General features: G+C 42.2%; 1 protein-coding gene across 4 annotated transcripts in view; it reads right to left on the bottom strand.

The window, feature by feature from the left end:
* Positions 1–543: 543 nt before the first annotated feature.
* Positions 544–25,881, bottom strand: part of SESN3 (sestrin 3) — a 98,874-nt gene continuing 73,536 nt past the window's right edge. For all 4 annotated transcript variants that reach the window (XM_075592472.1, XM_075592474.1, XM_075592473.1 and 1 more), the window contains exons 7-10: positions 23,761–23,879; positions 19,525–19,715; positions 13,437–13,581; positions 544–10,186 (exon numbers count right to left, since the gene is read on the bottom strand). In XM_075592472.1, the coding sequence (XP_075448587.1) occupies positions 10,100–10,186; positions 13,437–13,581; positions 19,525–19,715; positions 23,761–23,879 (542 nt within the window). In that variant the 3' untranslated portion in view covers positions 544–10,099. The remainder of the gene's footprint in view (positions 10,187–13,436; positions 13,582–19,524; positions 19,716–23,760; positions 23,880–25,881) is intronic.

Raw genomic sequence — 25,881 nt, 5'->3', positions numbered from 1 at the left:
ATATAAATCTGAGGCATTGATCATAACTTGGATCAATAGGTCTATCAGCCACACTATTAATGTCACATAGCCTGTCAATGATTAGCTATGCAGTCTAAAATGTAACTGTGGGAAAGGCATGGCGTACAGCAGGTGTAATACATCTGATGCAACTTTTTCAGGCAATCCAGGTTTAACCTTGTTCCCACCTGGCAATGTGACTTTAACCAACAGCTTGCCCTAACAATGTCCAGGGAACATCACAAGAGCCCTGGGGCCCTTGTGTAGGGTTCCACGATGTCCCATATATACAGAATTGTCCCTTATTCTATTGTCCCGGTAAGGTCTGTCGGAATGCATAATTGTTTGGTATCTTAGTGCCTTGAAGTGGGGGGGTGGGGTGAGGGGGGTAGCAGGGACAAGTGTCCCGGGCCTGCAGCTGCGTTGGGCCCCACCGGCCAGCGCTGGGAGTTGGGCCCAGCCAATACCTTCAGACCCTCCATGATTTCAACTTTGGAGAACACAGATCTTAAAAAAAGAAATAAAGACAAACGACAATTCAGATCGGGGTTTTCATTCATTTTATTGAACCAAAAAAAAATCTACTAGTAACCACCAAAGAAATTTCAGCAAGTATAAATGTAATACAGCTTTACAAACAAACCCCACAGATCCGTACCTACAGTATAAATAGTCTTCAAAACCTTCTATAAAGTGAAGATATGTGAATTGCTGTTAGCATGTTATTACACACACACACACACACACACAGGCATCTGTCGCTTACACTGCAACTTCTCTGAGCTCTCACTCAACATTACTGAAATCTGTTTGATGCTGATTTGCAATTGGCACTAAAAACATGTAGCCCCTTCGGTGCTCAGGGGGCTAGCAATGCACGGCTGTCCTTTCTTGCTCTGAATGGCTTAATTAGTACATAGGAAAAAAGTTAATGAATAAGTCATCACATTTTTTTTTGCTTTAATAAAAGAAAACTGCAAACCCAGCATAACTAGTGTAATCCTATCAATTATTCCACAGTTGAAGTAGCTAAAGCTTCAACATACAATATGCCTTTTACAAGAACAACTCAACTCAGCACCCTTTTGAAATCTCAGGTTAGAAGATGGGGAAAAACAAAACAAAAACACTGCAGTAATTATTCAGCAGAAAATTACGATTTTTTTTTTTAAATTATTTTTTTTTACATGGGAGTATAAAAGGAAAAAGAGCCAAGAACAATTCATCAACTAACTGCATGAATCCTGTGTGAAAACTGCATGCACACCTGTTGTCACAAGTATGTTGGCCTGTTTCCAATCATAAAGGAGGAGATGAGATTCACCGACTACGTCCTACGCATCATGTACAAGTCCTAGCAGCTGGCAAGCCTGTGCATAGGCGTTTCATTACTAAGCTCATGTAGGGGGTTCGCTATAAATGTACGCCCCTTGGCACTGAAATATGATGAACCAAAAGTAAGGCATTTGTATTAAAATCTACTCATTGCAGATCTCCAGGAAAAAAAGGCACCAACAATCCTACTCTAGTAACTACAATTCTTACACAAAGGCAAAATAACAAAAGCTTATTTTTGACCAGTTTTAATATGACATGTAAATGTTGTTTTAAAGCAGCCCTGCCACCTACTCATCTGCTCCAGTTAAGTAGCATCGCCCCAAGTCATTGTATTTGCTATATTTCATAGACAAATAGAATGAAAGAAACAGAGGTTGCAAGTTGCAGCCTTTTACCAATAGAAGGCTTTCCGAGAGCATCCCACTTATGGTCAGGCTACGGAGGTGCAGCAACTGCAAGGCCAATTGACAGGGGGATATGTATAAAGGGACACAGAGGACATTTGTGGAGTAAAACGGACACAATAGAAAGGCATTTTAAACATGTGTCTTTTACGCTTAAAAGTTTTATGGTCATGTTCACCTCCTTTGCAGAGTGTGCATTGGCTATGTTTGAGGGAATGGTTATAGGCGTTACCAGGCGTGCGCACCCAGGAATATATGTATAGTTGTTTCAGCGCGCATCATTTATTCCCATTTGATGTGTATCAAATTCTCAGCCCACTCCAGACGCACTTTTAGGGAGCAGTATACAGATTTAGTGGCTGCTATTGTACCTGCCAATGCCCTTTGGTGGGAAATCTATGAAGCGATACTTCAAAGTTGCTCCATTGAATCAACGTGTGTCAAGTCAAAGGGGAAAGTGCATTACAGGCATACCCCGCATTAACATACGCAATGGGACCGGAGCATGTATGTAAAGCGAAAATGTACTTAAAGTGAAGCACTACCTTTTCCCACTTATCGATGCATGTACTGTGCTGCAATCGTCATATACAGGCATAACTGATGTAAATAACGCATTTTAAACAGGCTCTATAGTCTCCCCGCTTGCGCACAGCTTCGGTACAGGTAGTGAGCTAGTATTGCTGTTCAGGACGTGCTGACAGGCGCATGCGTGAGCTGCCGTTTACCTATTGGGCGATATGTACTTACTCGCGAGTGTACTTAAAGTGAGTGTACTTAAAGCGGGGTATGCCTGTACTGTATATGCAATCTTCTAAGCACATTAGTTAGTACAAGAACAGTCATTAGCTCTCTACATAGACTCTATAATGTAGACCAAGAGTGCACAACTCCAATCCTCAAGACCCCCTCAACAGATCAGTGACTGACTGAGCAACCTGTGCTGAAGCAGGGATATCCTGAACACCTGACCTGTTGAGCGGGTCTTGAGGATTGGAGTTGAGCACCCATGATGTAGACCATTTATTCTTAAGCCCTTGTTGGTGTCAGAGCCACAATCAAGACACCTGGAGGCAGAATTACATTTGCGGCAACGTATTTAAAGTAGCCGAGTAGAAGGCACGGCTGCTGTGAAGTGACTACGCCCTTCTTCTAAAAAAAGTGAGGGTGCCGATCTGGTGACATTACATGGAAAGCCACATTGCGATCCCACCGGATCGGTGCTCTCTAGAACAGGGGCCTAATGTGTATGTACAGGTAAAACAAAGGCAGCTGAGATTCGGGCCACTGCAAGTATATAAAACTTAAGTCGCAATTGGATTCTCCTGCTGAAAATGTATTCTCACCATCTACAGCTCAACCCTCTTATAACTCTGTGCTTGGGGTCCAAAGAATCACAATGAGTTATAAGCGGATCGCGTTATAACGGGGTTGAGCTGTAGTGAATGAAACTAGTCTCTAGCTTATCAATATAACGTGTGCTCACATTACCCTAGTTACGTGCATCGTGAGAAAAAGAGAAGACAACTATATACATATATTACAAAGCATAAGATTGACAATGTGCATTAAAGCTTATATCTGAGAAAGCAGTACCAAAGAGAATTGTATTACTTTTTTTTGTTGTTGCTAATACTGTTTAATTACTATAAAGCTATAAGCAAATGATGTTTCACAGCATACCATATATCTCACTCACAAAATAAAAATACAATCTAGTTGTTGGAAATCTGTAATACATTCATAAGGATACTGTGCACCAAAATTAATGGTGCAACAAATGTCTTTTTAATCCAAACTTCAGTCTGTGTATCAATTTCTGTTATGGACCCTTCCAGTGCATGAGAGGCCGGCAACTCATTACTCTGGCAAGGATCTAGAACATATTTTTGCATGTTAACGCATATAATAAATGTACAGTTATAAGCTATGCTTCTCCTGTTCCGTGCATTCCCAATTGTCCATGGCAACCAAATTACAGAGTAATGAAGGTCTTTTAAAACCTTGAGGTCAGGTGGTTTGCAACCTTGCTGGGGTTTCTATATCCAACATACCAGAAGAGTTAAAAAAAAAAAAAAAGTGTCTACTTAACTGGGAGCAGGCTCGATTGGAGGACAGGGCCTAGACAAGTTCAGTAGGGGGGATTCAGCCAGTCCTGAAATTTCAGGGAAACGGATGGCTTGGCCCCTTCCTTGAGCAGGCCCGGGAGATCTGTACCAATCATTGGTGGCCCTGATTATTAGAGTTTGAGGTATAGTCATATGTTGCTTTCTTAAGCATAGATTAGATCAGGGGTGCTCAACTCCAGTCCAAAACCCCCCACAGGTCAGGTGTTCAGGATATCATTGCTTCAGCACAGGTGACTCAATCAGTGGCTGTCGAAAACTGCAACACCTGTACTGATGCTGGGGTTGGGGGGGGGAGGGGTCTTGAGGACTGGAGTTGCGCACCCCTGATCTAGATCACAAGAAACTAAATAGGGTCTTAAGTTGGAAGAAAAGTACACAGTCCTTCAAAGTGTAAAATGAAAGGTTAATGCCTTTACTTCCAGCTTTAGGGGCTATGCATCAAGATCTAAATGTGACTAATCTGGAGTTAATGTCTAAGATACAGATCCATCTCCTACTGTCAGTATGGGAAAAGTAATGTGCTCGTGTTAGCATGTAATAGGGCAATTAAGATCCTTATCACCCATGATTAAATGTATTTATTTTTGCAAATATTTCCATTGTCTCTCGATTACTTTCTCAATTTTGTGTGTGCCAGTAAAGATTGCCAAGTCTGGGGAGGTGGAAACCGCATCAACGTATTTGACAAGTATATGACATTTACAAACGTTACAAGACGGAATTATTTTTTACACCGATGCTCAGCGTTCAAGCCATTCTGATGCATAACCCCCAATGTTGGAGCGGTGTTCAAAACCCCCCCCCCAAAACTGTGATAACCGTCAATGGTCATTCACGTCATAATTGGTTAAAAGAACCACATTTGTGATTGGGATTTGGTTCTGCCATACGGTAGTTTTTTTTTAAATTAACCTTTGCCTGCTTATCACTTTGAGAACCATTACTATATGGATGAAATTGCTATTTCTACCTTTCTCTTCTATACGTCGTAATAATTGCCTAAAATGTGTTGGCGGTCCCTATATGTTGAGGGAAAATTAAATTAGGACTAGCAATATAGTCTAAACTATATCTGGAGGAAAAGGATTGTTCAAATAAGTATCTATATAAGCGATGACATGTCACATCGTTTCTACAATGTTTGGCTCTTTATTCATTATACACCATAAATACTGTATTACAGGAATATTTCATGGCACATTCTCATGATATTCAGGTTAGAAAGGTAATGTGTGGTATCACCTTAGGCCACGGTGTAGAGACACGCGCGTGCTCGGCGTGTTTAAACACCTTGTTCCTGATGGACGCGTCCTAAGTGCTGTTGCGCACACGCGCTTGAACCGGAACGGTGCTTGGGGAGACAGTAGAATTTGTGTTTCCGGTGCGATGGCTGATCACATGGCAAGGGAAGAGTTAAAGTACAGCAGACCAAACGGGGGCAGTCAGAATAAATACAGGGGGCAGAGATAAGGGACATTAAGGAAGGGTTATATGGGCAAAAACGTTTATTCCCTTCAGTGGAACATTGCGTAGTTACTTGCAGGGGCGCTTTCCACCTCCTCTTTCTGAACAGGTGCTCATGAGAAGGGACAGTGAGAGTGGTGACGGGGGAGCGTTGAAAACACGCAGCATTATTTAGAATTTTTTGAGAGATCCAAGGTGCGGCTCTTAGAAAACCAACCGTGTCACCCGAATAAACCTCCAATTATGCCAAGGTGTCCCCATTCCTTTCATACAGCCCCACTTCCCCCCACAAATTCACTTTGACAGAGGATGTGGCACACTTTAACTCCCCCCCCCCCCCGCTTAAACACGCATCGAGCAGGACAGCCAATCACTCCTGCTTGGGCAGACGTCTCCTCACCGTGGCCGCAGCCTTAAATAACTCAAGTCAGCAAGATATTTACCAAGTTAATGTACTGTATGGTTACAAGATTTGTGTTGCATTTTAAGGTGGTATCTAGTCTAATACACGGCAAACAGATTTCCATAGGGGAAAAATGGACATGCTGCTATCTAGTCTTTCAGCACTGTTTGTAAAATCTAAGGTGCAACAAATAAGTAGCCTTGTATGTCAACATAGGTGCAACCACAGCGGTGATTAGGACGCCAAGTCATCCTAACTATGATGAACAGGCATGTTACAGTAAAAACGTTCTCTAGTTGTCAACAATGCAGTGGCCTTTTGCAGCAGAGAGCTGCAGGGCAGTGTTGTTTTACAGGTTCATACTGTACACCACACTATAGGTCATCTCTAACGGAGCTTTTACATTTGAATACAAATCAGCCTAAATGAAAAGATTACACAGATGGAGTAATGTAAAGGGGAATTCACCTTTACATTACTCCGTCTGTTCACCCATCATAAAAAGAACAATTCCTACTCATCTTCTAAAAGTCCCACTCAAATGTCTCTGTTTGTTGTTGCACCTTGCATGCCAGGCCATACACGTGACTTTATTGGGCCTTGGCAAGAGGAAGGCACACACACAGGGGGCTTTGTATAAGAAAAGAAAAAAAAGTGTAGCTAAAAGCAATTTTGTCATAAATGTAACCCACAGAGTAATGAAAGTATCTTGCAAGCATGCTCCACATTTGTGCACCAGAAATGTGTCACAATTGTCTGCCTACTTTTTCTTGCCGTGAAAGACAAATGCAAGTAGTTGCAAACAATTCCTAATGTGTTCATATGTATGAACATGACGCGCTGTATCATAATTTATGTTTTTTTTTTGGTGTGCAACTAACATCCCGGTTTTTTTAACATGACGCACACCGTACAAATACTAAGAAAACATGCACCAATTGTAAGAACAGCAAGATTAACATAACGACCATGTGCAACCACTAATGATTTTAAAATTAAAAAAAAGTTGATTTTTACTCTCCCCCTCCCAACAGGTTAGGTTTTCTAGATACCCCTTCTTCAGCACAGGTGCCTCAATCAGCCACATTTGACCGAGCTACCTGTGCTGAAGCAGGGATATCCTTAAAACCTGACTTGTTGGGGGCTTGAGGACTGGAGTTGAAAACCCCTGGGTTAACACATTCTGTGCAATGTGTGATTAAGAACTTGTAGGAGTCTGTTCTTTTAGAAGGCTTAGTATATTTATAATGTCATTTGTGCTTGGACAATGTAATAACGACAATTAATGCTGTGCTATGCTGTAGCACGTTGTGACTGAAGGCATTATAAAAAGGTTGTGAAGATCTCACCAGATTCATAAGGTTATCTTGTAATGTGGGACCTTATGCCGAGTGTTAAAATGTGCTGTTGTCATACATGTGACTAGTGAGAAACTTCAAGGAGGTCTAAATGAAGCAAAATAAATAGGGAACACAGCTCTAAGCAGCATTAATTGTATAATGACTTCCCCCATCATTTGCCGTAGCAGACGTGCATCACCAGTGGTCAAGGGAGGATTTCCTGGAACAATGGGATGATGTACGCTATTCTTTTTCTGTGTGTCCATTCATGTAATCCGCTCTCCAGCGTCAGCTTAAACTTTCTAAGATCATCAGCTGTTCATAATGCGGGTCATTTAGAACATGATTATCTGAACCAATATTGCTGAAAAGAAAACTTCCATTTGACTCAAATGGTATGAGGTTGGCTAATCAATGACACAATATACCTGTAACACAACCTGCTTGGTACTGTACAGTACATACACATTCCTTGCTTGCTTTAGTTTCTTTCCTTTGCAAAAAAATACATCTGCTGTTTTTTGTATGAGTGCTGGTGCATTTGTTAAATACAAGCCACTGTAAAATAGCCTTCGGCAATCTCTTAATAGTGGCTTGACATGAGATACAAATAACATGCCATTAAATATGCCAGTCCATTAAATCAACTCAAGAATAACACGAAACAATGTGCGTGATGCTCTTTTATCCTATGTTTACAAGTTCAAACAAGCACACCCGGATACTTAATGATCTAGATATAAAAGTTGGCAATTCTTCGAGCTTTCCTATTGCTTTGGCTTTTGCGGTTTTTAAGAACCCAGTTCCAACGTATTACAAAAATAAACCTACAATAAAGAAATATTTCTCTTTTCAGGAAACACACACACTCTCGCCATTAACCCCTCCCCTACCAGATGAATGAAGAGGTTACAAAAGGACACTTCAGCATTAAAAATCGAACAAGAGCGACTGGGCAAAGGTGGCTGCTTTAGGTTAATATTGCACTTTGCCTTTGTTCACTTACAACAATGCACACACACACACAATCACAGTATGGAGCTTTCATTAGTACACTTCTGAATGAAGGTAAATCATTTGGAGTAAACATTTCTAGAAAAATCGATCAACTACAACAGACTCCCTTGCTCTTGTATCATAAGAGAAAGGGGAAGCTACAAAGGAGAACTGTGCAAAACATATTTTTGGCCAGGTGTTTTTTTTTGTTTTTTTTTAACCCTTATGCTGCCAGAGAGAGGGCCCACACATCACTTGGCAATGCTCTGCAACCCCCTCCGGCAACAAAGTGTCAATACGTTCGGTGCTGGAAAGGCCTGTAACACTTTAGCAACTAAATGCATTACAGCCCCTCTAGGACCGAAGGGGCGGAAGCTGCAGTCCCATTGAGGAGCAAGGTGAACGAATGACCTTGATTCAAAAATGATCGAAGCCTTTTTCTTTCAACAAAATCAGCATCTTTAAAATCAGTCGGGAAAGTTTATCTTTGCAATGTGAAACATTTAGGATGCGTTTTACTGCCCCTCTTTCTAGATTTGGTGATCATGTTCCCCTAGACTGGGAACCTGTATATTTCTGATTAACCGATTACTAGAGGAGCAGACAGCATGGCAAAGCAACCCCAGCCATTCAGTGTACCCGCGGTAACTGGAAACACAAAGGAACATTTCCACACAATCAACAATGGTTGAAAGATACTTATAAATGTGTGTGTGATTTTCCAACATTGATCACAGTGCTGCTGCCATAACGTCACCTTTGTCCCATGGGGAGCTGCAGGTTTAAAGGCCGCACATAGCTACTTAGAGAAAGACAAAAAGCTGTGCGGGGCAAGGGAAATGTACGATTCAAAAGCACCAGTGCAGCCTACTCAACCCGCAGAAATAATGAGTGGAAATATACAACTATAACATTGCAGTTGGAATATAAATCAATGTAATCCCTCTCCCCATAAAACAAACTCTCCAATATTTTGAACATTGTTTGAAACCTTATTACTTATTCAGTGGTAAAAGAGGGGGGGGGGGGGCTGTTTTGACAAATGGGAGAACCCTGGGCTCTGATTATATTTAGGCCCAATAGGAAACATGCAAAACAAAGCCATTCCTTGTCATGAGGGTTGCTTAGAGGCACTGCTGCATGAACATGACTTTTTGTCAGTAAAGAACAAATCTTGTAGTACTACTTAGATATGCAGTTCAGAAAGAAAGATACAGTATTGAAATTAACATTCTAGAAACCTCTTCAGTTTTAAAGAGTAAAAAATACTGCTGAGCTTTGCATTTCAGTAGCATGATGCAGAATATGCTATGATAATGATATATTTCACATTAAAAATGTTTCCCTCCCCCCCCCACCACCCCCCAAAGGCCGCAACATGCATTCGCTTTCAATGAAGTCCTTTTGGCAGTGATGGTAAATTGGTACATCAAAAACTAGCCCATGAAAGACCATCGATGCAGAAAGCAGCTTCTGTTTACTAGCGAATAATATGTATATATAGAAATTCCATTTATGGCACAAATGTTTTTTTTTTTAAACCCATGTGCTGGCAGTGAATGGGTTAAAGAGCGCAGGTAATCAATTTGACAGTACAGCTTATTTTCCTGTTTTGCTTTTTCTTATATAAAAATCAAAGTGCTACAGTTAACTAATAAGCCAAACCAGATTTGCTACTAAAATTCAAGAGAGAGTTTTAGAGACTCATAACACCCCCTTGGGATCCTGTGGCTAAAACAATATTTGGTAGAAAAGCAGTCTGCAGTGTGCTGCAGTTACCACCACAAGTTAAAAAAAAACAACAAAACGAAATCAAAGTAGTACTACTTCTGCTAACGTTAGTAATGTTAAGTATCATGGAAAATAAAACGCATATCATTGCACATTACTGCCGCAAAACATGGGCAAACTTTGACGCTAGAAATGCATATATGGTTGATGCGAAGTCACAGAATGCTTCTGGTGCTATCTAGTTGAAAAGAAAGTTGATTTGTAGGTCAGTGACCCCCATCTTCTACCAACACTTCAGGTCAAGTGACGAGTTATAGCACGGAGAGCGTAGAGAAGCTCTGCTTGCATGCGGGCTTCCATCAAAAGCAGGTTCACATGGACCTGGAACACAGAACAAAAGACTATTATAAACTAGGCACTAGTAAGTAGGGCACCCGTACTGTAGGTGATGGTACCACTGATGAAGTGGTCCCGTCCATCTTCTAAATGTAACATTACATTGATATTAAGGCACAGGGGAGGTGATGGGGGGTGAGGTGTGGGTGAGGTGTGGGTGAGGGGAGGTGAAGGCCGCTCACTCACCCGTCCGGCAGGTCCCACGTGGATCTGAGGCGGGAGGCAGCTTGTTGTGGCCGCTCTCCCGCTGTGTCCCGGGCGCTCGCTCGCTCCCCCGCTGACTTTAGCGGCGCCGGGGGGGGGGGGGGGGGGGGGTATCGGGGAGACACTGACACTGGAGGGGAGGGGGGGTGGAGGTGAGGTGAAGGGGGGGTGGAGGGGAGGTGAAGGCCGCTGTGTCCCGGGCGCCACCATCTTGGGCACTCGGCGCCGCGAGGCAGCCTGCCTGGCCACTGGCTGTTCCCCCGCCGGGGAGGGGGGGGGCATGTATATGTGTGGGGGGGGAGAGGTGGGAGATATAGAGGGGGGGTCTCGCACGGCCGCTGACACTGGGGGGGGGGGGGCGCTGAAGGGCTAATAATAGTGTGTGTGTGTGTCCCGCTGACTGTAGCGGCGCCGGGGGAGGGGGGGGGGTCGGTGTGAAAGCGCGGGAGACACGGGGAGAGGAGGAGGTGCGCGCGGGTGCTGCTAACACTGTGAGCCCCCCCCGTGTGTGTGTGTGTGTGTGTGTGTGTCCCTGTGTGTGTGTGTGTCCCTGTGTGTGTGTGTGTCCCTGTGTGTCCTTCGGCCCGTCACTCCGCCACAGGCCAATGAGAGGTGTGCGGGGGCGGGCCAAGGGACCAATGAGATTTCCCCTAGGGACACCGGACATCCAGGCAGGCAGGCAGGCATGCATGCATGCAGGCAGGCAGGCAAACATACAGTGCTTTCACTAATATAGTATAAGATATATTTTTAAAATCAAGGCAAAACTGCCTGATAAGGACACAAACAAAAACAAACAGCATTGCAATAATGAAATAAAAAATAACAACATTGCATTAGTTTTTTTTAAATGTATTTTTAAATAAATGTAGTGCTAGTTTTTTTTTTTTGCCACAGAGACTTTGGAAATAACCCACCTCTTGGTAAATGTGGAACATAAACATGGAAAGTAATTGTATCAGGAATTATTCCTAAAGCATAGAGCAGGAGTCACACACTCCAGTCCTCAAGGGCCACTAACAGGTCATGTTAAGGCTATCCCTGCTTCAGCCCAGTTGGCTCAATCAGTGGCTCAGTTGTTGAATTGTTTGTGGCCTGGAGTTGGCCAATCCTGGCTTAGAGGATGCAATTGCCCCGTTACTGTAAGTAATACATATCAATATTGGACTGTGATAACAAGGGTCCCACATGGGAAACCAACTGTAGGGTCCCACAAAAGAGATGTCATTGACAAAAGGTTAAGTTAAGGCTGGCACTATATCATTAATAGACTGGATCAGACGTGTATTCACTCTTGCACACATCCATACACTTCTAGATCCAGAGCAAACCGACACCTACATAAACTGATCAACAAAGCAATCAGTCTCCCTGCAGCCTCACTCAGGCAGCTCGTGGGCCTCTCCCAGTCATTCTGGGAGCCTCACTGTCAGTCTGAACGTTGAGGGCCAGCGTGTTGCTAGGGACCACCAAGGATTTTCTTGGGTCTCCTGTGGGCCAGAGCCTGGCTGTGAGGAAGTGAAGCAGGGTAGCTATGGGCACGCACATTGGCCCATTTAGTCAGTCATTCAGACTGCTGGCTTCTATATGTTCAAGTTCGCAATTTCATTGCTTAAGTCTACATAGTCAGTGCATTAGATCTGGGGTGCTAAACTGAAGTCCTCAAGACCCCACCCCCTCCAACAAGTCAGGTTTTCAGGATATCCCAGCTTCAGCACAGGTGGCTCATAGACTGAGCCTCCTGTGCTGAAGCAGGGACTGATTGAGCCATCTGTGCTGAAGCAGGGATATCCTGAAACATGACCTGTTGGGGGAGGGGGTGGGGCACTTGAGGACTGGAGTTGAGCAACCCTGCATTAGATGGCAGTCAGTATTCTGCAGGAGTAATCCTTAAATGTCTGGGGGGAAAAAAGTACATTTTACACTTTTCATTAAATATATTTCTATAAATGTATATTTTAACGGAATTTCATATCAAAATGTGTGCCTGTGCTGTGCTACAGCAAATCTCATTTGGGGGTTTCATACTGTAAGCTGAACTTTAGCCATATACGGTAAGGAAGTGTTCATTACATACTAGAAAGTCCGGCTAAAAGCAGCATGGATTCAAATAAGAAGCCTCTGGGATTTGATTGTACTGTATACAAGTCTATCATATTGTGGGACCTTCAATGCAACTACAGATGTAGCCGGCGTTATCGCCCCCGCTGGTGTGCTCCCGCCGGGGGACTAGGAGACTTGGCCTTGCACTCTTTCCACGCACTTCTTATTAAAAACACTGGCTGCTTCTCCCGCGGGCGCACTGGGTTTACACAACTTGCTAGCCAGTGTATTTATGTCTGCTACATGGGTGTATATTCAGCCTGCATTTGTGCATATACGTCTTGGGTCCGCGTTACAACACATACGGCACAGGCTGGGGTGAGAGAAAAAAAAAAAGCTGTGTGTGCTGTGCACGCGCATAGTAAGTGAAACTTCTTTGTGTGTTGTCAGCAACGTGTGTGGGTGTGTGTGTTTGTGAGTGACAGTGTGTGTGACACTGTGTGTATCTGACACAGGGGGTGTGGGTGGGTAGTCTGCGCTCCGTGTCCTTTTCTCCTCTGCTGCCCATGTGTGACGCACTGCCGAGCTCCAGATGCCTCTGCGCATGCGCGCCGGAGAACTGAGCGCTGCTTCTGCGCATGCGTGGCGCCACCACTACTGCGCATGCGCGGCATATGTCAGCGGGCGTGTGGGGGGAGCGGCGGCCGTTAGAAGCGGCGATATGCGACAGCGGGCGTGTGGGGGAGAGCGGCGGCCGTTAGGAGCGTGACGTCATTTCCGTTTTACATTTTTGTCTCCATGAAAGCGTTTAGTTCCATCAAAATTGACTAGGTGCCACTAAAGAAGGTTTACCTAAAATGATCGAAAATGTACATCGTACAACTCAGGCAGGCTGGTTATTTCTAGTAGAAAGACAGACAAAATATTGGAAGCATTATTTTTAAAATTGCAACAGACAACGGAGCTTGTGTGGCTTTAAGACACGCACCTTCTCCGAGTGCTTGAACTGACGCCAGTAACCATCATACATGCGTTTGGTAGCTCTCTCGGGGTAGCAGGTAACTGTTTTAATGTAAACCTTCAGGCTTCGTTCAAGTAACTGATTAACTTCCCCATAATCATAGTCATCGTACCTAGAGAAAATCAGTTCAGACAAACATAATTAACGACCCTCACATGATTTCACTCAGTGGTGTCTGTAAAAATAAAAATAAATAAAAAAGACTGTCATAACAGCACGTTGTGCAGGTTTAATAATAATAATGCTGCGGTGTGTAGTGGGAATCAGTAAGAATATACATCAGCGTAAATGCCTACTTTATAAAGAACACTAAATTATACTGGATAGCTGCAAGGTTTCCAGTGAGCAGCAATTATAACGCTTTGTCTTAGCAGTATGTTGCAGTTCTATGACAGCAAAGCCTCTACAACAGTGTTCATCTTTACATCTTCCATGTTTAATGTTAATATCTTTGCTTTTCACTCCTATTAGAGATGGCCACTTTAGTGGGTTTGAGATCCGAACTTTGCGGATGCGACGTTCGAATTGGAGTCGACTACTTTGAGAATTTGACATTTTATTCGCTGTCCGAGTTGGACTTCAAATTTTCAACTCTGAGTGAAATTCGAGCCAATCAAACCCCCATGAAAAAAATGTAAGCTATTTTTTCGTCATAAAAAAACGGCCAATTTTAAAAACCTGCAAATTTGAGCAAAATGTTCCCTTGTTTAAAAAAAACCAAAAAAAAAAACCGTTTTAGTTAAAACCAAAAACATTTAAAAAAAAAAAAAAAAAACTAAAAAAAAAAAAAAGAAAACAGTGAAAGTGCCATCACTTCAATCATATTAAATATTAATTTAGTAAGAAGGCCACAGATGTCCCTCAGCAGATGCTTAAAAAAAAGTCTAAGGCCTGGGACATAGTATGGTGAGCCGCGCAGAGCAGATGCACTTACATGCATCTGTCATGAGCGCAGCTTTAGCAGCCGCTTCCGCATGCGTGAGGAGGCTCAGGTTATTTTGGAGAGACAGGCAAACTTAAAATTTGCCGCTCAGGGAAGCGGAGGAGCGGTCACTTGACCGCTTACATCCAATGGGAGCGAGGGACTAGCCCCGCCTCGCCTCCGATCCGCCTCCCGACACGCATACGCACCGCCCACAAAGCACGCTCACTGTCTCGCCTGCCAGGACACAAAAAAGCTCCAGTTTGAGCAGGCGAGGCAGAGCAGGAGCGCTGGTCAGCGCGGCCCGAGGCGCCATGCCCGAGGCCTTAAGTGTATAGCAACGCATACAATCAGTATATAGAACATTCATGTATGTAAATCGATTCTCTACAGAGTAACTTGGTGAACGTCTTGCTCCTCCAGTTTTACTCAGAACAAACAATAAAAGTGACTATTTGAATCCAAAAGTAGACTGACTACTCAAGCCTACGCATGATCATGGACAGACAGGAAGTCCCCTCCTAGACCAAAATTAAGTTGAGCATACAAGATTGTAAAGCAATAGAATAATTATATTCAAAACATGGTGAAGGGTTTCTAGTTTGATACCATTATTTGGTATTAATGGTGTTGTGTACTATGGAGATTTATATTGCTGAAGCGATCTGACCCTCTCTAGACCTTCCTTCCTGCTCGTGCCATGTGGTCTGGCACAAGCTCACCTTGCAGTATTGTGCAGTGAAGGCTTCTGGGAGCCAACCTTCCCTTTAAGCCACTGAAAAAGTGTGTTTATAATAATGTTTATTTTAAAAGAGGTGTAGGACCATTTGTGAGGCATGATGATGGATTTTAAGAACTAGGCAGCATTGCCCCCTTCCCCTTTTAAAAGGTAACATCAAACATTGGGACCTATGTATAAATCATCGCTAAAGTCTTTTTGTTGTAAAGATGGCACACAGAAGAGTAACCAATTCATGCGTGTAAGTGCATCGACTTAGAAAAACCATTGTTGCGTGGCACATCACAATTTTCTTAATCAAGAAAAAAAATGACGCTAGATGGAGTTTGGAGGTGGTCTGTGGCGTACAAAAGCAATTGATATGTATATGTCAAAAAATGACAAGCGTGCCATTTTAATGTAGAAATGCATCCGAATTGCGCGTCAACTTTTACTTGCCGTTAATGACACACATCAGATGCAAAAAAACAAAAAACACACAGAATAAAGCAATTGACAAATGCAAGAACATAAATAATAACACCAACATATATGCAAGTATTGATTTTAGGTGAGAAATAGATTTGTTTTTGAAGCATTGTCCTCAAAAAACAATCCTTTATACTTGGCTGCCAATTATGTTTGTTTAAAACAAATTTTAATTAAGTATTTATTGCAGAACTCTGATGAACAACAAGTTTTGTGTCAAACGAACCATAGCCGCTCGCTGCATCTTCTCTCAATGGTCATGGACAACTGAAGCTAATTAGTGAAATTGCAGTCACTGTTCATATCAGATTTCTGCACTTTCCATTCTTTATTAGGTGTTACTTTGTCCATTATATTATACAGTGCATACATTGTTTAGAGACTAATATTTACTTATGCACAAACATGCATGAATAACTATCAACAATGTGAAGGTCAATTATTAATAATGCTGCATATCTGACGTAGAAACAAGGATAATACAGGTACTAATACCTGGGATGCAATACATTTGTGTTTATTGCGTTATTATTGCTTCAACATACAGTATACAGTTCCAACGCAACAGCAAAGCTTTGAATAGTATCAAATAACGCAACAATAAAAATAGGAGAAAGAAAAAACAGCGCACAACGCTCATGGTGAAATAAGTACATATATTGTGTGCCAATCAATGTGATAGGTGAGTATTGGGCATACATCAAAGCAGTTCTTTTACGTATTTCATGTAACACTAACATGGGTTGTACTGCACCGGAGAGGACGATCAGATGGCGTTTCCTGCACCGGAGAAGACGATCGGCTGACACCGCTGGAACTTGGAGTAAATCTGCTGACAAACCCTCTGACACTGCAGGGCGACCCGCACCCAGCAGGGAGAGGACACGACAAATGGGTCTCCACCAATGTAGAAGGGGGAGGAGATTCTCATGATCAGGTAGTCATGTCCATAACGGTATGAATAAAAACTTTAAGAAAACCCCTTGCGCAGCAAACCGTAACTTAAACATTGGCGGAGACGCGTCTGTCGTGTCCTCTCCCTGCTCGGTGCGGGTCGCCCTGCAGTGTCGGAGGGTTTGTCAGCAGATTTACTCCAAGTTCCAGCGGTGTCAGCCGATCGTCTTCTCCGATGCAGGAAACGCCATCTGATCGTCCTCTCCGGTGCAGTACAACCCATGTTAGAGTTACATGAAAAGCGTAAAAGAACTGCTTTGATGTATGCCCAATACTCACCTGTCACATTTATTGGCACACAATATATGTACTTATTTCACCATGAGCGCTGTGCGCTGTTTTTTCTTTTTCTCCTAGTACCTGAGGGGTGTTGAGCCATCCCTCCTGAACAGCTGCAGACCACTGTATATACACATTGTTAAGGTTCTGTTATTGATACAGTCTCCTGGCTATATATGATTCATTTTATTTTTCCACTTATTCAAGTAATGTTTTTCATACTTGATTTTTAGTCACCGCACTATTAACGGTTTGTTTCTCACTGGAAATCACTTAGATAATAGTTGTGCATTTTATCACTTTCTTTTTCAACAATAAAATAATAGCTGAACGTATACGTGCAATGTGAGCTTGCTAAAAAGTATGAATTCAATAATTAGATCAAATGTAAAAGGATCATCTCCCTTCACTCTCTGCTGCTGGCAATCGCTCAACAAGAGATCCGTGTAGACTCGAAAGGTTACATCTATGAATATGACATTGCAAAAAAAAAAAAAAAAAAAAAAAAAAAAATCCTGAATAATTAGGTTCATATAAATTCTCTAACTGCCTTACATGTCCCCAAGAGAATCAATTTACGTCAAGGAGTGGATAGCTACAACAGGGAAAATGTCAAACTGGATTTGGATGAAGCCATGAAATGGTCAGCTTACTACAGTATCTCCGAACAGCACAAATTAAGTGGAAATGTAAGCCACGCTCACTTTTGTGGCATCTTGCCAAGGGCTGCAGCAAGAGCAATGAAATAACTCAAACACCAGGCACCACGAAACAAATCTACTCTAAATACGAACAAACACTACAATATATCAACTTTTCCCCTCGACCTACGGGAACATTGAAAGGTCATCACCTTTTGTGTAACATCTTTGGTTTCCTTGCATATTGTAATTTTATGACTGTTGTCTTGATATCATGAGATATTATGTAGGTAATCCATTTGGTCCATGAGGGGTTAATGAGCTACACTTGTTTTAGCAAAATACAAAATGCTGGGCTTGAAACAGGTCAGGACTGTCAATCCTGGATAGCCCACTCAAGGTGCCCACTCAAGTGTCAACTGTTTTAATTAAGGGGCTCATGCAGAGAGCATAGATAAGGAAATAGCGCCATCTTCTGGAGAAAAAACTAGCCAGAAATCCTTAAACTCGGGAGAAATTGGCGCGATTTTTAAAAGTGCTTTGAAAATTTTTCAGAGCTGTAAAACTCGCCAAACTTGTGGCGAGAACCTGAAACTCGCCATGCTAATATAGCGTTGTATTCCAGAAGCTCCGAATCGCTGGAACACGCCAATATGTGCATTAGTATGGCGAGTTTCAAATAGCCAGGAAAAGTTGGCAATTTGCAGTTTTTTGCGGAAATGAGATAACGACGTTCCCTGCATAACACCTTCACTAACGGCAAATCTGTGGCTATTTTACAGCCATTTTAAACTTTTTTAACGTTCCTCTCTGCATAAGCCCCTATGTTCTATAGACATGGTCTACACAGCTTCAAAGCATCCTCCAGAAGGGGTGGGCTTTTGCTGGTGCCATGAGGAAAGAATGCATTTAAGACTAGGCAAAGATTTTGAAAATCAGATCTCGCCAGAGGCATGGTTTGAATAAAACACGTGAGAGACCTCCTGTTCTGAGCCAGCGGCCTCTCTGGGGAAAATCTATGTTATTTGGTATAGTATAGATTTTCTTTTACGTTTATCACTTTATTTTAAGAAGCCGTTCTGCCTTGTATTGTAACTATGTTTTTTGTAATACATTTTCTGTAATCTAAGCACTGTATTTTTATATATTAAAACATTTAATACGTAACGCTTTGGGCTCTGAATGAACTCATTGCATGCTCTGGGGAGAGTAATTACGATTCGGGCACATTTAGTTAGAACTGATTTTGATGTGTGAAAATGCATAGTGTATTCTATAATAAACAGGGACCTAGGGCCCTTGTAAATATTGACTTGACATACCCCAGGTGGTGGCAGTGGATTGTTATGATTTGCAATTGAGTAGAGGTTAATATTAACTCCCTGGTTCCTTGCGGAGGAGAAAGGTGGGGTGGCTAGAGTAGCTGTGTGTATTGACACCCTGGCTCCAGGTCTAAGTCACGTGCTCACTTGTGTGCTGTTCGTGGCAGTGGTATATTGGGACAGATTGAGGAGAGATACTGTAACTCAGTTGAGGGACCTTTGCAAAAGTGAAGAGTGGGGTAGTCTGTGAGCGCTATACTAATCCTTGATCTTGTAGAGGAGATATTGTCCATTTGACGGACCTTTGCAGAGCTGAAAAGTGGGAGTGCTTGCGAGCGTCAGTATTAACCCTTGTCCCATATGCAGGTCGCGTGCTAGCTGGGTGTTATACGTGACAACTGTATTTACCCCAATTAGTCGCTCTAAATCATCATCACTCAGTGATTGTGTATAGAGGGAAATGTAACAATCTTTAGGCTTCACAGAATAAGCACTTGCTCTAATATAAAACATAACAGACTAGTCTAGAATTCTTGGTACTCTGTTGTATAGTTTTAGACGTATTACGGTCCTTCTAGATAAAAGACTTTACAGCTGATTAACAGTATGCAAAACCCGCCAGCATCCATTATATTACATATGGGCGTGACCCGATAATCGACTATACCCAAGTGACTAGTGAATAATCTGTATGTTAGTGATAAAAATTGTAGGTGTATCTAATACATACCTGATGCCAAACATACAGTGAACATAATTAAATAAGGCTCTTCTTAACATGGTGGTATCCACATCCTCGTGCGTAGCCATAGTATTGTAAGTGAGGTTATAGACCATCCGAAACTTATCATCTAAAAGATGTCCAATGTCAGAGTAAAGTCGGTTTACCAGGGAGAAGCCATGATCTTCCCAAGAGTAGTCCTGTTGGTTTGGGATGATAAAAATAAAGTGCATGTAAATATAATTGTAATTACAGTAGAAAAAAATGGTGGAGCACTGCTGGAAAAAATAAAGGGCTGGAGGCTAATTGCAAAATTAAAAATGCTTTATTTTAGTGCATAAGTAGACAGAGCTACAGAAAAAACAGATCCTCTAATGCATTTCGCGCTGTCAAAGCGCTTTGTCAATTTAATTCAATTAACTAAGGAATACAGAAAAATATCAAAGCATGGAAATCTGCTGTCATTAGCCTTTAATACATCCTCACTGAACCGGGGTTCGGCGGCGCCTTTGAATGCAGCAGGATGATCAAAAAAGTGTTGCAGGATTTCAACTTTTTTCCCAGAGCAGGGAGAAAGCAGGGCAGTTGATAGGGGCCTGGGCCGTTTCCACCATCCTCCCATCAGGAGCATTTGCTTGGGGGTCGGGGGCCAAGCAGAGGAGGAAGCAGCATAAGAAGGTGAGGATTGGTGTCTGTACTGTGCATCAGTCCTGTATTTCTTTCCTGTCGTACGTACACACACACAATCACACACATCTGCACTATTGTAGGTATCACGGCAACTGAGCATTATGAATGGAGGTATCGAGAGAAAAGGTTGAGAATGTGTGTGTGTGTGTGTGTGTGTGTGTGTGTGTGTGCGCGCGCTTTTAAAATACATGGCAAGCATCATCTTACCTACCATTCCAGCAGGAATGTTTCTATTCTGTGTGTGCTGGAACCATTCCCTGACTGACCTCACTAACATTCTGCTTCAGTATCTAATTGATTTTAGGCTTAAATTCACTAACCTCGTCAGTGTTAGGTTATAATAGAGCTTCGTGATATAGACCATGTAACAAGACTTTAACTCTAGTCCTTAATGCATGTTAACATACCACAGAATGCACTAAAGCAAATAATGTGAGGTTAAGCACTGTTACATGTAGGTGGAGCTATAGGAGTTTAGTGTTGTTACATTTTCCAGGTTTGCAGACAGAGCTGCGTTTCAGTGACGCTGCTCCGGAGCACTCTGCTGCCTGCTCCAATAGCAGTGACTGGGATATTTTGAAGTTCATGTAGCTTTCAGCCAGAGCCGGCTTGAAATGTAGTGGGGGTTGGTGCCGGGGCAGAGCGTGGAGCCTCTTACCTGCTCATCTCAGTGATGTCGCGGTGTCACTGTCACGGCAATGTGACGCCACGATGTCACAGAGATAAAGAGATGCCGGCTTGATGGAGGCACTTACAGAAGCCTTGTGGTCTCCCCACGCAATTACTTTAACTGTTGTGGGGAACAGCACGGGGAGCTCGGTACGATGGCGCCACCATGAAGCCGGCCCTGGACTTTCAGCTACATCATATCTGATATTGCACCGGATATAACCAAGTTTATATATTCATTTGTTCATTTCAGAATGATAGACGCGTGTACACACACACACACACACACACACACACACGTGTAATTTCCTGTTCCCGTGTTTTAGCGTCAAATTTGGCTTTAAAATATGTGCTTTTTTCTGTCATATCGTATTTGATGGAAGGTCCGAGTTGGATCTGAAACGTTGTTTCCCCCTTGTTCCTTAAAAATGTCATTCTAAATAGCTGCTTTATTTTTTATTCCAGGATTGAAGCAGGGGGTCTCTGGTGCTGAATGGTGTTCATTTCAGCTCCTGGGGCCCCTTGCTTCCGGAGATACTTACCTCGGGAGGGGTGCTGGTACCTGCAGAGGGGGATCATGTGTGCCTAACATAATGCCTGTGTTTAAATGCAAATAGGGATAATAACTTTATTTAAGCCATGATACTATCTCCGGTGCGGCTTCCTATTGTCCCGCGTGACCAGGACTGTTAAACTTGCCAGAGATACCGGCATCACCAACGGAGATAGGTATCTCAGGAAGCAGGGGGTTTCCAGAGTTGAAATCAACGCAGCTCAGCTCGGGAGACCCCCTGCTTCAAAAAAAAGAGAAGCATGAAATACATGATAAATCTACCACAAGACTAAGTTAAGCTTTTTGTTCCATCTTCGTTGGAAGAGACCCTGCATTTATTGTTTCTTTGACTGATGTGTTAGCTGCACATACAGGGTTTTTTTCTATCAGATTTATCGCCCTGCTTTTGTTGTTATTCTATTCATTAAACTGCAAGTTTATCTCAGATAGTGATAGTTAGAGATATATACACGGGTACAGCCATACCATACAGATTATTTCATATGTATTCATTGAAATTTACACTATTATTCAGTTTATTTTTGTGTATTTTATGTGTTAACTATTTTTTGTTATGAATTATGTTGCATATGCTTTTTACCCAATCACCACTAACCTATGTCACTCCACTCCCCTCCCCTCTACTAGTTTTGCCTAATTCATCAGCTCAGCCGATTAGAATCTGGTGTATCAAATTTTCTAACCAATCAGATGTCATCAGAAGAGGTATAAGACTGAGGGTGAGAGAGGCTAATATTCCCTGATGAAGTGGCATGAGGTACGCCATGAAACGCGTGGGATTGTCTATTGCCTCACTGTTTTTATTTGTGATATTATTATATCTATCAATCACCTGGTCCGGCTATTCCCGTGATGCATTGAGCTTGCAGAGAGTACCATCTCAGCTACCGCTCAGCGGAGGAACTCCCTAGCCGGTGAGCACTTGAGCTTAAGCAAATTTATCCACAAGAGAGTGTGCTTGCTGTCACCAAGGTGCAGGCACGCCTTTCATCTTACTACACTGTAGCTGTGCGTGTGGACATTGAAACAACCAAGACTGCGGTTTGCTACGAAGTTTGCCGGCACTTCGAAGCTCCCCCCCACAGAGTGGAAATCTGATGGCGGACGCCTTCTGACTGATTTGGACGCCACGGAGGACAAGCAAAGTGTGATAGATCAATGATGATATATTTTACACTTCTTGTACATGCAACAGTTGCCCCCCTTTACATGAGCTGCCAATTACAATTGTATATCTACAACACTATTAATGGTTGTCCGCTCTCTTCCTTCTATTTTGTATACAGTCCTGCGATGTGGAGCCACCGCCTCTGACAAGCAGCACATCTGCAGTTACCTTGTCTCAGGATTTGCGTTTATTACCCAATATTTCACTTTAAATCTATTACGCGCTTTGAAACGATTATTAGGCAGTGCACCACTCACCTCACTGGTCTTTAAAGTTTTTCCATATTAACCCTTCGAGCACCCAATTCCCTTGTTGTATATGTTGTATGATATAGATATATATATATATATATATATATATATATATATATATAGTTATATATCTATATATCAATACAACTCAAATATCTAATTTGTGTACAGTTTTCATGACAAGTCAGCCTGTGTAAATGGAATCAAAAATAAAATTCGGCAAATGTTACCATTGATTTTAGTGTTATCATTTAGGTTTCACCTATTAAACAGATCACCTACATTTGTTTAATTTAATTTGAATATTGCACCTTTAACCCCGCCCATGCAAAATGTGTATTGATGTGCTTTTAAACATCATCTGCTTTCTTTTACTTGTATATACTGCACATGTAGGTCATCCATATTGCCTGCCTAAAGGCGTTAAAAATCTGCAAAATTTTGTCAATTCCAATATTGCAGGTCATTGCCGTTTATCGAATATAAATATTGAATACATTTTGCGAGATTCGCTCATTTATATACAGTACATATTGACATATATCGCGTGAATTTGAAAAGCCAATACAAAACCGATGAAAAGAAAAAGAAGTTATAGCACGGTTTAGACTTGCGAGAAGTCTTTAATGAATGGGATACGCAATATTGTCAATTTTCATAGTTCACTGAATAGTTCCCTATGTAGCTCACAGAATCATATTAAACGGATTTGTAGGAGTCAATTGCATTATGACACCAGCTCCAGCAAGAACAATCATACGTTTACTTCATTTACAATATATCATCTTTGACTGCTGCACAAGAGAGTATATACACATACCATGTAGCACCTAAAGTGTACCTAAAGGCCTTCAGTACAGGGATAACGCCAATTTGTAATAGGGCTGAAATACCTGAGCTCGGAATGTAGGCAGATGTTCTTCTCCACGCCTCGCAAAATCTTTGTACCCGAACCCAGGGTCTTCAATATAACGCAAAGCATTTGACACTGAAACCACATCATCATCGAAAGCTGAGAGGAGGTACAAAGTTTGAAGGATTATTCAACAAAACTTGACTTGTAAGCATGTTATGTAACTTCAAGTTTGACTTGAATAGAAATTTTTGGCAGCGTGGTTGATCTTGTTAGGGCTTATTGAATAAAACCCTAAATAAAAAGTATGCATTGGTACAAAAGGATTTGGCAGTCTGTTCCAGCAGGCTAGCTCTGACAATATGGAAGCCAGCAAACTGGCATTACGCCGGTAATGTAATTAAACAAAAACGGTATGTTTTCCTACTTCTGTACACAGTCGTACCGTACCGTATATACTCCATAGCTGTCAAGGTGAAAAAAAATACAAAGAAAGAGAATTGAAGAATCTGATTACGGGACGAAGACGACTTATCAGTGCGTTAGACTCGTTCTCCAAGCTCAGACACCCCTGTCTAACACCAGGAAAATGCATTAAAAAAAAACTGTATGCGGTTTCAAAGGTGAAGCTTTCATATTTCGTAGCACACAATATTTGTCAGTCATAAAAATGTAGCTAAAACAAGGTTTGGCTCTGATCTGATATCAAACAGCTCGGTAAACAAACCGTGTGCGTTGAAAAGGTATAGCTCAACATTCCCATAAATGTAGGCAGACTCATACGTAAAACCATTCTCTGGACTGATGTACGAGTACAGTAGTGTTGCTTGTTCACAGTATAAAAATATGCTACATATCGTTTATTCGTAAAGCACCAACATATTCCCCAATGGGGGTACAGAGATTTCATAACACCGAACATAGTTACAAAGAAATACGGATAAGCATGCAAACAAATACAAAAGGTAATGACATAACCATGAACAAGGGGAGTCTAAGGCTGCGCTTATAGAGAATAATATTCTTTTAATATATGTTCACTGTGCGAGTAACTAGTAGTATGGGTGTATAAGCAATATGAAGAGGACTATGTAATAACTGATTTCATGTGGGTGTTGCATTAGGCTGCGCTTTTAGTGCCGGCTTCGCGGCAGCAGACTACGGTCGCTGGAAACTCAAATTGAGCTGAATTCCAGCGATCACGACCAAGCCGTTGCTCCATCGCGTTGCGCTTACTATAAGCGCTTGCGACGGCGGCAATGAATTTGTTTTGACGTGACGTTGTGTCGCTGTCGCTATAAGCGCAGCCTAATGCAACACTCACATGAAATCAGTGACAATCAGTTATTACATAGTTCTCTTCATATTGCTTATACACCGATACTACTAATTACTCGCACAGTAAACATATATTAAAAGAATATTATTCTCTAAATTTGTACTTCTGTGTGCATGTCACCCAGTGCCCACACTGGTGTGTGCCCTATTCGCTCTTACATCTGCATTTCTTTTGAGGTCTACAGAGTACATATACATTTGTGATTGAATGCAAGTCTAGGTAGCTCACCGTTTGCCTAAAAGTAACACTGGCTTCAAACAACTCCCTTACTAAACTGAATTGTACCAAAAACAGAGTACAGGCATACCCCGGTTTAAGGACACTCACTTTAAGTACACTCGCAAGTAAGTACATATCGCCCAATAGGCAAACGGCAGCTCACGCATGCACCTGTCAGCACGTCCTGAACAGCAATACCGGCTCCCTACCTGTACCGAAGATGTGCGCAAGCGGGGAGACTATAGAGCCTGTTACACATGCATTATTTACATCAGTTATGCAAGTATATGACGATTGCAGTACAGTACATGCATCGATAAGTGGGAAAAAGGGAGTGCTTCACTTTAAGTACATTTTCGCTTTACATACATGCTCCGGTCCCATTGCGTACGTTAATGCGGGGTATGCCTGTATCTCCATTCTTACACCAGAATCACAGCCCTTTTTATTCCAGTCAAAAGGGCATAATGTACGGAACAAGATGTGTTCAGAAATACATACCCTATCAATGCCAATAAGTTACAGGTAAAAAAGCAATTCAATTAATGAGAGAGAATACTTTAGCCTCACTTAGTAAGATTTCCAGTTACTAGAAGTTAAACT

Source organism: Ascaphus truei, chromosome 3 (genome assembly GCF_040206685.1).
Source record: "Ascaphus truei isolate aAscTru1 chromosome 3, aAscTru1.hap1, whole genome shotgun sequence".
Lineage (NCBI taxonomy): Eukaryota > Metazoa > Chordata > Amphibia > Anura > Ascaphidae > Ascaphus > Ascaphus truei.
The sequence above is the reverse complement of the archived record's forward strand: the minus strand, read 5'-3'. Positions and strand labels throughout refer to the sequence as shown.